The 14,890-nt window shown below is 35.5% G+C and overlaps 1 protein-coding gene across 1 annotated transcript in view; it reads right to left on the bottom strand.

Moving 5' to 3' along the window:
• CAMKMT (calmodulin-lysine N-methyltransferase) overlaps nt 1–14,890 on the bottom strand; it is a 224,718-nt gene that overhangs the window by 203,034 nt on the left and 6,794 nt on the right. The window contains exon 3 of the mRNA XM_050894189.1: nt 6,348–6,412. Within this exon, the coding sequence (XP_050750146.1) occupies nt 6,348–6,412 (65 nt within the window). The remainder of the gene's footprint in view (nt 1–6,347; nt 6,413–14,890) is intronic.

Raw genomic sequence — 14,890 nt, 5'->3', positions numbered from 1 at the left:
GTTGGAATATGTAGTAGAAAAAAAAAAATACTTTAGAGGAAACAGATGCCTGGTAACAGTTATGATTATTCTTTTCACATATAGGCTCCTGATAAACAGAAGACTTTAGTGCGGGGGCAAAAGCAGAAGGTTGCAGGACAGTACTTAAAACAGACAAATTACTGACATTCCATCAGAGAATAGTTTCATAAAAACAATTCTGCTAGCAAGAGTAATTTAAAAGGTACCTGCTTCTCCCCATATACTTATTTTCTGCTCCATTCCGTAAGCGTTATGCTGGTTATGTCAATGTGACTGCTTGGGATGATGCTGTAAACTGAATCAGTGAAGTGAATTGGATGGGGGAGGGGAGGGAGGAAACAGTTGGTTTTTCTTAACCCTGATCATGAAATGTTTTATTTAAAAGGAAGCTGCATAGTGAATAGTAAATTGTAGGTATCACAAATACAATATTTCATTCAAAATGACATGTATCGTTGCTATCCAAACACACTTCCAGTCAATTTATTTTTTGTTGAAGACTTTCTCAAGAGGGTGTGAGGTTCTGACATGGTAAACAATGTCAAACTGCCACACCAGTGGAATGAGAGAAGGCTCAGAAGACAATGAGTGGCAGTTTCTTCAGGTGAGAATACCTACTGAGGCATGGAGAGGCAGGAAGCATGTTCAAGTCGGTATGTGTTTCACCACAGAAAACAAGAAGTTTCCGCTAAAAAAAAGGGGGGAAACTTCCACAGCAGCACCTGAAAAATGCAGACTGCTCCCTTGTTGATTTTAGGTAATGTTACATGAAATACGGGAGCACCTCTGCTACCATAAAGGATGCCATCCTATGCTTTTCCCCAGGTAGCTTGATGGCATCTATCCTTCCAGGCATGGTAAATAAGTAGCTGCCACTATCTCTCCCTGGAGGAGCTCAGATACCTTTGAGTCATGCAGTGAGAGCTCTGAAGAAACAAGCAGGTCTCTGAACACATCCTCATGTACTACTACCGGGAAAGACAACACACCCTCTCTTTCTAGTTATTTGAGAGGAAGGAAGAAAGGAAAAGTTCTTTGTTTTAAAGTAGATTTTTTTTTTTAAGTAAATAAAAAGAAGTTACACAATTACCAGTTTTAAATAAGCACAGTTTTAAAATTAATACAATCTGAAAAAAAAAGAAGTGAAAATGAAAAGGAGAAAATTCATTTATTTCAATATTTTTCCTCAATATGCATTTCCAAAAAAATCCAACATGGACTTGAAATTTAAGAAAAATCCTTCTCTCTTGTTATTTTGATGAAAAATATTATATGAAGGGGGAAAAAATATTCTCCAATTTAGCTAGCTCATTTATTTGAAATAAAAATTAAAAAAAAAAAAATTCCAACATAAAACTTGTTTCAGAGACTGGAATTTCTAAACATAAAACTAGCAAAAACAAAAACAGTTCAAAAGATGGTGAGTGTTTTGTAACAGTAGCTATATCCAGACACTATGTTTTCAGGAAACTATGCAACATTTTCCAGCAATAAAATACTTTTTAAAAAAAATTTCAAGAAAACAAGTGAATATGTAATTCTACTTTTTCTGGATTTCACACAGATTACCTGTTTTTCCTGTACAAACACAGGCAACAGAATTCAAAGCTATCCTATCCATCTACCCCAAACTGAAAGCTTAAGCCTGCAGGATCTACTTGCCTACAGGAGCAACAGCTTTGGAGTATGTGCCTGGGTAGCTCTGTAACTGTAGCACCCTCTGCTGCTTTTTTAGTTCCAAAACATCTAATTGTATGCTCAACCAAGTAGAAAATAAAATTAATATGTATTGATGATGTTGTTTCTTGAAAATGGTTACATTATTAACTAATGCTATGTGTACTTTACAAGAAAGTGTTTTGCTATTACATATAGCAATATTTGCAATTTTATACTACTTGAGCACTCTGGAATAACTTGTTTCTGCGTTAACATCAGGTAGACACTACATGAAAATCCCAAAATATGTTGTATTTCACTGCTTAAAATTCTCCTTTACAGACTCTGTAGCTTGCTTAGACTGGTTACAATTAGTAAAGAGGTATATATTTTGGCCCTTGATCATTTAACTTAATTTAAATATAGACATAATTTGAAATTACAGTATAAATACTATAGGGATATAATTATACAAGCATTTCAGTCATAACTGCTTCTCCCACCAGGAAAGGCAGGGGAAGGTGATACTCTCAAAAGCTCATTCTTGCAGAGTTTTCTTTGCCTTTTGGACAGCCTGTTGCAGAAGAGATTTTTTTTTTTTTTTTCTGCAAGGACGAGCGCAGCGTGTGGCTCCTGGAGCCAGCTGATGCTATCCCACAATGCCACCACTGAATCTTCTGCCTGGGATCCATCAGTTCTTTTAAAGGACTATCTTAGGACTAGAGATGGTCTCAGGATGTACCATCTTTTTAACAGATGGCATACTGTCATCTAAAACAGACTGATCCTTTCCTTCATTCCAGTCCTCTTTTGCCTGCCTCCTGTTTATGCATAGAATTAAAGCTGAATGAAGTGCATTTAGCATTGCATCCTGTCTGTGTGGAGAATTCATTTAAGAGTTTTCATGTGAAAACTGCTCTCTCACAAAGGACGAACAGGAGAGAAAAAATTTTCACTTTTTTCTGGGAAACTGAAAACCAATTGTAAATTGTAGTGTGAATTTTCATTCACAGCAGCAATGCTACAATGAAAATGCATCTTCAGAAATCTTTTTGAAAAAGACAGAATACAAGTGCAGGTATCAAGTTTTAACAAGACATCGTGCAGAGGCAATTTCTGGAGTTAACACCTGGGACCCTGCAACACACCATTTACAGCTACTGCAGTTGGCTCCACTTTTGTCCTGAAGTCTTACTGGTATAAGGCAGCACCTTTGGAAGCAGTCACAAGTATTCCTCAAAAGCTGCTTATTGATATTTTATATAATGCTGCCAGCTAGTGGCACATCTTGTACTGAGTTGATATCTACTGGGAGCGTAGAGAAAGTGGTATTAACTAGAGTCTGCTCTACCACTCTTCTTTTGATGGTGTATGGTGATGTGGCTGTTAAGGACCATTAGCAGAAAGATCAAAAAGTGAAATAAAGAGATCATAGAAATGCTCCCTGAAAGAGCTTGTTTTAACACAGGGTGCTTAGGAACATTACTAGAAGAAACAAAAAAACTCCCCCCAAAACCACACAAACCATGTTATTTGAAACAAATGATTATGTTTAAAAAGGATGTAATATGCAACATGTTTCAGTTTTTACAAAATCTAATCTGTTTAATACACAATTATTTCCTAATCTAATAATCTCTAGCAAAACATTAACCTTCCTGATAAATACTCAGTATGGCAGCCAAAATAAACACACAGAACACTAAAATATTAAACTGTTTTCTGATAAGTCGGTCCAAATCGTTTAAGTGAAGTTTAGTGCCCAGTAAATTCTGACTATGCAGTGTGTCCTAACACGGCATTAAAGTCTATAATTATTCAATGGGTCCCCTCACTGAGCATGCTACTGTAGATGGGACTGATAATTTGTTCAATACTGGCTAGCTCCTTTAGTATTAGGTATTAGAAGAAATAATCTAATACTGTTAAAGACCATTTTAGAAATGTTTGGGGTTTTTTTTACAGTAGACTATCATTTGATAATATGAAGATCTTAAAGAACACCACAGCAATTGTAAAAAATAGTCGACCTAATTTTAGAAATACTACAACTGTAGTTACCTTTGGGGGTAAAAGGAGGCAGGATTACTACCTACCATTCCCACTGTGGGTTAACACAAAAAGAGCCAAGAAATAAACAGAAAAAGGTCAAAGAAAGAGCTAATTCAAATCAAGGAATAATAGGAGTGCACACAAATTCAGTCAGGTATGATCCAAACGGAGCAGCTCAGCAAACATATGGTTGGGGGAACTCCACTATGATGGTGTGACAGACACATAGTTACTCTGGCTTGGACACTGGGGACATTTACTCCATACAGGTGGTGGCAAAAAAGTACGATTATTACACTCCAAGCCAGTACTGCATGCTGCCAGAAGATAACCATTTTACAGTTACCCTAACAGAGTGTAATCTAGAGTGCTTAGTAAAATGGGCATAAATCAGTAATATGTACATCAACACAGACAGACGCTTACAGACACAGACGTTTAAAAATGAGGAAGCACTGAATCTGGAAATGACTTAGCAAACACTGCATATAATAGCACAGCATGAACCCTCAAAGCAATACTGAATCCAAAAGGACAAATGTGAATCTTTGTCTATACAGAGAAACAGTAAGAACTACCAATGTCATATTACTTCTGTGTTAGCGCTGGTGTTGTGCCTATTAGAGTATAAGTCTTGTTCTACCATCTGCAATCAATAAGAAAGTAGCTGAAATACTGGAAAAAGTTAACAGAAGAGCTGACAGCATGTCTAACAATAGGAAAGCATACAACAACTTTAGCAGAGTAATTTATTTGTGTTAACAAGGAAATTTGTGTAGATTGATCACAATCTAAGTACTCACACAAAGAACAAAGATTAAGAAATCATGTTACCATGTTTAACAGAATAAGGTACACTGTCTTGATCCAGTATGTGAAGGTTAGTATTCAAGCACTTTTAGACATTAAAAAAATTCAAAGGATTTTCTCTGCTGTTCAAAATAAATACCAGAATTGTTATCTAATGAACTAATATAACAATATTTTTTCTGGATCCAAAACCCCAGTTTGGATTTTTTTTCCTTATTGAGAACAGTTTATAAGAATAAAGTAACTTGTTATAAAAGTGCCTCTAGCTTCCTATTCTGAGAATCTACAACATCAAATCTCTCTAAATGCTTCCCATAATTTAAGCAAAGAATTTTCTTTCAGATCCTAAATATCTTAAATCTAAATGTTTTTATCATCCAGCTTATGATGCCTACATCTGTAGCTGATGTTAACCATAATTACAAATGTGAATTTTCTTTCCAGCCTTAATGTTATTAATTTAGATATTCATATATCCCTTAGACAAAATTTTCATTCAGAAATCAGAGAACAAGTTTCCCTTTGGCAACAGTTAAAGAATATATCCTGAAGTATTTTGTGGCAGGACCACACAACTATCTTCAATGTTCAGAACTGAATGATAGCTACCAAATTTTAAAAAGGAGAGCACTCAGTTTATGATTATTTTTTCCTTTTGAAGGCAAAAGTTTATTAAATAATGAAAAGCCAATGTTTATTGAAACATAGCTTTGGAACACTAAGCCTGGAGTTTTGAGATGAAACACATATATCAGAACAGTTTCTATATCATTGCTTTGGTAAGGCAGAAGACATATGTGCCCATTTCTTGAATATCTGGCAAACTTACAGAGACACCCCCCCCAACTTTATTCTATCAGTTTGCTTGTTTGAAAACAAACCAACCAACCTGAAAAATAAAGCAGAATAATCAAACAAGAATTATATGTATATCTGTAAATGTTAACTATATAAGAGTAATTACTCATTATATCAAAAATATCTAAATATTTTTTCTCAGCTTCTTTTCCATGATCTACCACAATTTTATAATTCAAGTCCATTAACAGCATAGATAAATTTCTTAATAAGTATACTGAAGCAGAGCCATACTGGGTCAGACATTGAAGGTCCACTTACAGCTCATCTTGTCTCAGGTTAACACGGCCAGTAACTGATGCTCGGACAAGAGTGAAAGATCATGACAAACATATCATCCTACAGCCCCATTAATTCTCCTAACATCCAGCACTTCCTAAGCCATAAGTGATGTCTTTGTATTTAATAGCCACAGTGAAATTTTCTTGCATAATTTTTTCCCCCTTTGCTTTTTGAATTCATGTCATGTTCTAGGATCCAAAACATTCCGTGGGGAGGAATTTCACAACTTGGCTGCGTGCTTTCTTTTGTTTTTCTCTGGTTTGAGTTTGCCCTCTCCAAGCTAGAAGTATCAGTGTTTGCTTCCCATGTTCTTGCACTGTTGTTCCTCAGACAGCCACTGCTGGCCACTGGCCAACACAAATCAATGGGCTAAACTAATTTTTCGTCCAACCCAGTTCAGCTGCTGTAATGTTTCCACCACAGTCACAGAACCAAAAATAACCTGCACTGGGATGACTTAAGGGTGTATCCACACAAACAACTGTGCTACATAAAACAGTGTAACACATAAAATGCTATGGTAGGTAGATCTGCATCTCTGACCACAGTAATGGTGTTTCTCAGCCAAATGAAATGATTATTGAGGGCTCATACAGAAATATTTTATATTGATATAATTAGACTTCTATCAACATAGTACTGTATTTAAATAAACAATGACTTACAGACATTCCCTGTGTTGTCAAAACTTGTAAGAACATCTTTAACATTTAAGAATCCGTTGTGAAATCTGGAAGAAAACATAAATAGTGACTTTACCAACATATAAACAATAAAAAAAAAACCCCATCTTGCCTCCTCGGAAAAGAGGTTCAGTGCACGTGTTCACTTCTCACAAACCCCTTTCACAGACAGGTAGCAAACAGGTACTACTGTAGCCACCAGGGGGAAAACAAGGGGACAATCACTAGTCTTCAAAGTTCCATCACTGAAATCCATGAACCAGGAACATGTTTCTAGAAACTAATACTTTACCAAAATGAAAACATTTCCAAAGAGCATCAATTTTTGTTTAGTTGTGGAAGTCACATATAGAAAAGGAAGAATTCTGGTAAAGTGATTTCTTTGAAGAAGAAAAACAAAAGACTATTTTTGAACAGCAGCTGTACACACATTCCTATTTTCTCCCACAAAATCAAGAACACTTCATTTAATTAATGTGAACAATGAAACTGATTCATGTGTTCAGTGAACTGCATTTTCTTTGGTTTTACATTTGCATAACCCAAGTGAAATAAACATTCAAAACTGGGGATAATAAATTAACTAACTGCATTTCACATACCAACTGCAAATTTTAGAACACAGTGAGCAAAACACTGACAGCAGCAGAAAGAACACGCACCAAAGTTGAATAAAAATTTGCCTAAGAAGCCTCCTCTAAATGTTATAGATGTCAGGCTAGCTGGATTCACACAAAAAAAAGCAACTAAAAATTTTTTAACTATTCCGACCTAATCTAGGCCCAAAATGAACAAAATAAAAAAATCTTACACTTTACAACAATCAGATCACATAGCTGTTTCACAAATGCATTTAAAAAATCTAAAAAGAATTCAGCAAGGCAGAAAAATACAAAAATACAGTCTTTTAACAATGTTTCAAATATAGCTTCTAAGGCTGTTTAGGAACATGCTAATTTGAAACACTGAAAAAATGGAAGAAATCCAACATTTCTAGCACCTACAAAATTAATTCTCGTTCTCTCAGCTTTTCTTTCCTGAAGGAAGATTGTTGTACGAATGGAAAAAAAAAAAAAATCAACCTTTTTGCAAATATGAAATTGTAAATTTATAGTGAAAAAAAAAGCTATTTATAGCTTCTGATAAGCATAAGCATTAAATAAAGAAACATTTACATGTTAAATTTTGAGAAGCACCAAACAGCAACTAGACTAATTCTTAAAAAAAAAAAAAAAAAAAAAAATCAAATGGAAATCAAGTTAACAAACCAAAATGAGCTCATAAATAGGGGCAACAAAATATATGAAAGATATTACAAAAGATTCAACTGGACATTAGAGCTCTTCTCCCAGCTACATAAAAACAAACCAAAAGTACATTCCTTAGCTGCACTGGAAGCCTACAAGAAGTCTGATGGATCACGCGGACTTAAAATACACTTTTTCTTCTTTTTTTTGGCAAGTTTGTTTTCAATCAGATTGGACAACCGATGCAATAGAGTTAATTCAAGGGAAGTGACAAGAAAGTGGACAGCATCAGTAGTTCTGCCAACCACAGAGCTGCCCTTTAAACTGTCCCCTGCTGACTCCATAGCATCCTACAAACTCCACAACTGTGCATATGTCTGACACAGTTAGGGTCTCCGACAGCTGTGAATGTCTCATCTTCTAAATGAATGTAAGATTGGGGGGGTGGGGGGAGATGCTGAGACAGTAAAGAAATATTTTAATCTTTGTTGGCATGTAGATTAGTCCTGGGATAACATGTTTTGGTTTGGTTTTTTCTCCCCTCAATTTCTTTACATACATAGTCCATATATAAAGGAGATTTATCATGCAAATCTCCAAGTGAAGCAAACAAAGGTGAGGATGAACAATTTAGCAATCTAGTACCTGTAGTTCAACAGAATGCTATGACGAAAGAAAAACAGAAGTAAGTGGAGTGTCCTGGTCTAGAAAAGAATACAATTTATACACTTCAGGGTCAAAAGGTAGACAAAGGCAAAAAAAGAGAAATGATACAACCATAACACTGGCCTTAAAATTATCACTAAATCAAATTTCAGGCTGTTTCCAAAATAATGGATTATAACTGGAGATGAGAAGTGGAGAGCTCCGAGTATCTCAGCCTGAAGAATAAGCTAAGATTCCACAACAGATGCATGCCACACACCTATTGTTTTTAAGGTTGTCCTGAAATTTTGGTGATGCTTTATTTAACCCAATGAATGTTCTTCATCTACATTATTATTTTTGGTACATTCAGTTTTCATTAAGGATCAGTTCTTCCTCTGATTATAAAACATTATTTCCATAATTAAAATCAACACACACAAATTTCAAACATATTCTTACATTTATTATCCAGTGGCCAAAAGCTTGTGGTGTCCATGTACAAACACAACACACTCCAGCGTTTGCTCTCTTGGCCAGCAGAGGCATTTTGCACAGACACCCTTTTCTGGCTGCCTGCAACATTCAAAGTCTCTAACTCTCTGTCTCAGCAATCTCTTTCATGCTTTCACAAATATTGTTCATGGCAAGCACATAAGTGAGCCACAATTTAATGATGAGAAGCAACCAGCTTTGCTATGAGGGATCTCCCCCTTCTCCTCAGTCTTCCAGATGCCCACTCCACACTCATTGTGAAACAGGACAGGGTTTAAGTTTAACAGCTGCTTCCTTTAGTCTGATCAGCTTATGAAACCTTCACTGAACAATAGCAGGGAGCAAGCTCAATCTCCTAGAATAAGAGGAGCAGCCACTATCTCAGCAGTGATCTGGATAGCAAAGCTGCTCTCATTGACTCCAAAAATCACATCTCAGGTCTTAACTATATTACCATTATGGACTATTTTAAGACTACTGCACATTAGTAACAGTGAATCCTACGAAGTCAATTAGCACGATAGGAAAATACCTCTTCCTGCTGATAAAGCTTTTTCTCCCTACACCAGGCTAAAAAAGAGGCACTTAAATTCCACTGGTAACCACTTAACAGTTAGGGAATCCAAACAGTGAAGAATTGACCATAACTTCTTTTGCAGACAATTTTAATGACCGAGGAAAGCAATGTGCCAACAGCTGATCTACTTGTGAAAGGGAGAGCTCAGGGAGACACACTTCCAAACAGCAATAGCCACGTTTCTCCATTTGGAGGACTGTATTTGTAGAGCCTACAGACAAACTGCACCAGCTACTCCCCAACTCTCTTCCATTACAGAACTGACTTGCAGACTGAAAGTTACATGCATCTGTAAATACAGGTATTCTCTAACCCCATAGTCTGCCATAAATATCATGCTACTCAGTCCTGCACCTAAAAACCACTGCTTCTAGTGTGGGATCCACTGCTCTGTATATATCTCCCCAGCAGTTCTGTAACAGCTGCTGCTTCACTGTCCCATCCCATCAGCTACTCCTCCATTACCTAGTCCAGAGAAAACAGCCAATACACGTCACATCTTGTTTCTCTGAATGCCTGTCATAATCACAGCTTTCCACAGTACGTCTTACAAACTGCCTATAAAGAGTTTGTAAGTGTCACGTGCACTGAATTATGAAAGTCAAGGAAAGGAATCACAGAAGCTTGTTGTTAAATCCCAACCCCAAAATTCCCATAAATTTCCACAGGCATCTCAAAATACAGAAGAACATTAGTATTTAGTGCTTTGGAATACGTCATGAATGTTGTACAGTCCAAAGAACTTCAAAGAAGTTCAAAGATATAATTGCCGAGATCAACAAAGTAATTCAAACAAGTATAGGTAAGCATCATGGAGAAAGTGAATTTCAGGCCAGCGTGCTTAATCTGATCTACAGTGTTCTTATTACAAGTCTTCAAGGTACAATATGCAAAAATTTCTACAGCTGAGGCAGTGAGTTATAGAAGACAAATCTATGAATGATAAACTAATTTAACTCATGTTTCTCCTGGTATGAAGCAAAGCAAAATTCCTTACTCTGGACTATGAATAAATCAACTTCGGATGTATAAATAAAGTCAGAGAAAGAGAAAGAGAGAGATATCTTTAAAATATATTCATGTTCCTTCCTCTCCAATTCAGGCAACACAAGTGGCAGACTTTTATATGTATTTATAAATAGCTGTAGACAGTAGAATAAAAATAATCCCTCAGTAGCTCCCTATTAATATATGCTTTTCATCAACCATAATGGAACAAAACCATGGTCCTTCTCTTCTTTTATGTTATTCTTCAACTGAATGAAGAAAAGTAATACAAATAACTAAATACATATAGTAAACTTAAAAAAACTACAAAAACTAAGGTAGACTACATTTCCATATAATACTCAAAAGAAAAAAAAAAAAAAACCACAACACATCACCATACATTATTAACCTGGATACAAAATAAAACTACAATATTTGTGGAAAATGAAAGACAGGATAAGGGTAAAAAAAGTTATTGCTAAGGGTACTTTACAAAAAGGCTTGCTGAGCGTTACTATCAATTGTCATTGCAGCCCAGTAAGAATCTCAGAGTTATCTGCAAACTTTTTTATCTGATCAAATGTTTTTTTCTGGGCCAGAGTACAGCAAAACAAGGTAACTCCTCTTTCACTCCAGTTCAAGATCTCAGCTTAATACGGTAAGAAACCAAAACAATGGCTTCTTTGACTACAAATTCTTTTTACAAATACACACGTCTTGGGCAATATGATAGAAAAGTCTTAGTTTCATCAGTGAATGAAAGTAGTATGTTACCAAATCACTTCTTATCTCTTTCCTCAACTTCCTCGTTCTGTGGCCAAGCCTTTATGCTGCTAAATCCACACATTGTCTCTCAGCACCCAACAAATGGAAGAAAGCAAGTTTATCATATCCGTACATATTGCTCATAAGAAGGAGGCAATATTCCTTGAAATCTGCTTCCCTTCATTTTTTTATGTCTATCCCTAAAATAAAAATTCATTAAAACTTCAAAACGTTATTAGCAAAAATATCCTATAGGAATAGCCAATGGAATTCACTCCTAAACCATCTTCTAAAATACCACTTGCCACAGACAAGTAACATGCCTCTCATTTCTAAACCAAAGGTCTAGAATAATCTAATAATTTCTTTCATATTTTTATCTAAAGGTTCATTCATATTCAGAATAAAGGCATGACACCTTGCAAAGAACACTTAACACTCTTTACAAAGATTTAACCCTTCCTGTAAACTGCTAACATTGTTCTTTTCAGTTCTGCATTTTAGTATTTGAAACACCAAATGACTGATCAATGGAAAATATTTTACCACAGAAATAACTTATTTCTTCTCTAATTGCTTAAAATGAGCCTACAATTTTAAAGTAAATCCATATCCTGAAATAGGAAATTTGAAGATATTGATTGCTCCTTTTTTAACTCTAATAAAAGAATAATTTTCCTGTCTAAAAGACAGACACCATCTCCACAGTGAGACACTGCATCTTTATGATCTATAATCACTTCATTGCTAGAACTATTCATACAAAATTTAAATATAAAAGCACATTCCTGACTAAGAATAGAAGGATTTAGAAATGTAATATTAAATAAACATTTCAAAATGTCTCTACTTACTCTATATCTTCCTATCATCAAGAAAATAAGTATTTAGCACATGCATAATTTTTAACAGCAAAGTGAAATAACCCCAAAGTTAAAAAGAACTTGAACAAAGCTAACAAATAAACATGAAAGTTTCACAAATAAAAAAATATTTTTAATGGAGAAAAGACCCAGAAGGCCAGATAATTTCTGTAATGAAAAATATCTTTTTCCACGTCAAGCTTCCAAGTAATTTCACTCAAAATGAGGTTTATATTTTTCACCTGCAGACTACATTACTCAGTTTACTGTATCCAAATCTGAATGTGAAAACTGCAGCAAGATGCCAGCTTGGACTGAGTATGTCTACATTCTCCATGTTAGGCTGCCATAAACATTCAGCCCAATTCCCAGGCTGACTTCCTGTCAGTTTAGGGATTTATTTTTTAACTAACATTAATTGCAAACAACACTAGAGAGCAATTTCATGTATGTAGCCACCCAATTCATATTATCAAGACAAGGATGTAGTGTGTAGGAGCATCAAATATGGTACAAATCCAAATGAGACTAGACTAATCAAATGATATTCTGGATTATAACACAAGAAATTTCATCTCGACACACCTTTCACTGCAAACAAAAGTCACACTCATCAGACGCTCCTTTTCATACTCCAGAGCTACTGTGAAGCACCTTAGTGCCTATACAAACTTCAGGAGACGACCTTCCACCATGTATTGTGAATCTACATTTCATTAAGCACACTAGAGATCACTGTTTAACCAGTAGAGTTATGAGGATTTTTAAAATGAGTCAATGATGTTGTCATCTCAAGGATCTAGTCAAAATGGCACATAAATCCAGCTTAAATTTTTAAAGCAAAAATTGCCTTATATTGGTGCTTCTGGCTTCCTGCTTTGGAAGATTTATTAAGAATTATTCTAAAATAAACTAGTGACAGAAAAACATCGCATAAGCTGTTCTTTCCCAAATGTGAATCCAACCTGAATTTGGTTAGAAAAATAGCAGCTTATTAAAACAAGTTGCGTTGAGAAGTTCAGAAAAGCATGCACATGCCTGGTAGTTCCTACTGAAGCTTCTATTTGCCTAACAAACTGGTCCCCAAGTCCCTCTAGAGCAGTAATTCCAGCTAGGTCATAGCATATCTGAATATACAATTTGATCAGTTTTGATAGCCCTTGAACTGATATAGCTTGACCTTTAGACTCTTTGCCAAAAGCCACTAACAACCTTATGAACTTTCTTAAGTATTTAGTCTTGTCAAGATATTAGCTGACAACCCTTTTAACATCCAACATATGCAATGAGCTTTCCCAAAGAGATGTTAATGCATAAGGAAAACATATGTAGATGAAAATTCAAAACCACTTTTGTCAAGATTTTAGAGGGGCCATAGCGACATTTTTTTCCTGACAAAAAGATACATAAAAAGGCTCTCCTACTCAAGCACACCGTTCTGGGTTTACCTGATGTTCTTGTTATGGTTAATAATATGCTAATAATATGTTCTTGTTATCTTGTTAAAATTGTTCCTATTGATGAAAATTATGATAATTAGTATTTCGCCAATGGGAAGAGAAAAATGAAGGAAAGACTGTCAGACATACAGAGGATCCTTAAGTTTCCAAGACATGATCAGTTCTCAAAGATCCAGGACTGCTTACTCCAAGATTTCTTATCTTTTAGATACACAAGTTTTCGCAAGGAGAACTGTTGCTCTGTTATATATGTTAAACTGTTATGTTTACCCTCTTAAATTACTGCTTCTGCAAAAACCAAGAAGCTTTATTTAATATAGACTTATGGTAAAGCGGATTTTGTTGCAGGTATTTATACTTTGTCCCTGGCAAAATACACAGTAAGTATTTTCTCCTTCCTTTCTTCACCATCCTGCAATATTCTGAAATAATAAGTATATGCTATCTATTGCCACTGTTGCAATATAGAGAGAAAACATTTTAATATAGAAGTGTAACAATAAGTAAGTTCTGATCATTATTCCTAAAATGATCAGTGATTACCATTTTTATAGATCACTGAGTATCTTCTAGAAAGGAACAAAATATGGAGAAAAAATAAAAATAAAAATCCCCCACCAGGAGACAATCTCCCTATTCTCCTCAATATACAGTTTTTGAAACCCAATATGAGCCTGCTCCAGCACAGAAACTGTACATTTCCATTGGCTAAGCTCACAGGAACATAAAAGGTAAAAACAAAGTCTCCATACTTAGAATGCTATATAATGACCACCAATAATAAAATCATGCATAAACATGCCTGTTCGCAGCCTACAGTTTGAGCTGTCGTATTATTAATGAAACTACTACTAGCCAAATAAAAAAATAGTAAATAAAATTATGACATGGGAAGTGATGGAAACAGAAGTGCACAAATGTCAAATGTCAGAGTAAGATCAGCCTGACATTCCCTTGGCTTTTCTACTGCTGGCACAGGTGAACCTTAGCTCGTCTCCTACCTTAAAACTCCCATAACTAGTAAATCAAGTAAGTGACACCAAGTGTTGCAAACCATGGTTGTGAACGAAGGAGACTGAATGAAGAAGTTCAGGACTGCAGTGTAAAAGACTTGCTCAGCCTAAATTCTACCTAAACGGCTTACATTTCCTATTACCGGTGTGCCTTTGAAGACCTAAAACCAGGGAACAGAGACACTGCACAAAGAGATTAGGCAGATTGTGAGCTTCTGGATGAAACTGTAGCATTCCCTGGCGGTTCACTGGAAAAGTCCATACACAGAAAAAACACTTCTACTACAAGTAGGCAGCACTTTCAAATGGAAAAGTTTTCTTTTGAAGCCTTTTAGCGTCAATAAGTATAAGCCTGGAAAACAGAAAATTAAGGCTTTATAAAGCTCTAAATTTCGTATTTGACTTTTCACCCAGCTGCAAATTTAAGGCAACCTGCATGTAGTGTTGTGGGGTTGGGGTTTTTTTTGGTT

Source organism: Gymnogyps californianus, chromosome 3, assembly GCF_018139145.2.
Source record: "Gymnogyps californianus isolate 813 chromosome 3, ASM1813914v2, whole genome shotgun sequence".
Taxonomy (NCBI): domain Eukaryota; kingdom Metazoa; phylum Chordata; class Aves; order Accipitriformes; family Cathartidae; genus Gymnogyps; species Gymnogyps californianus.
Note: the sequence above shows the minus strand (reverse complement) of the source record. Positions and strands in the feature narration are given on the sequence as shown.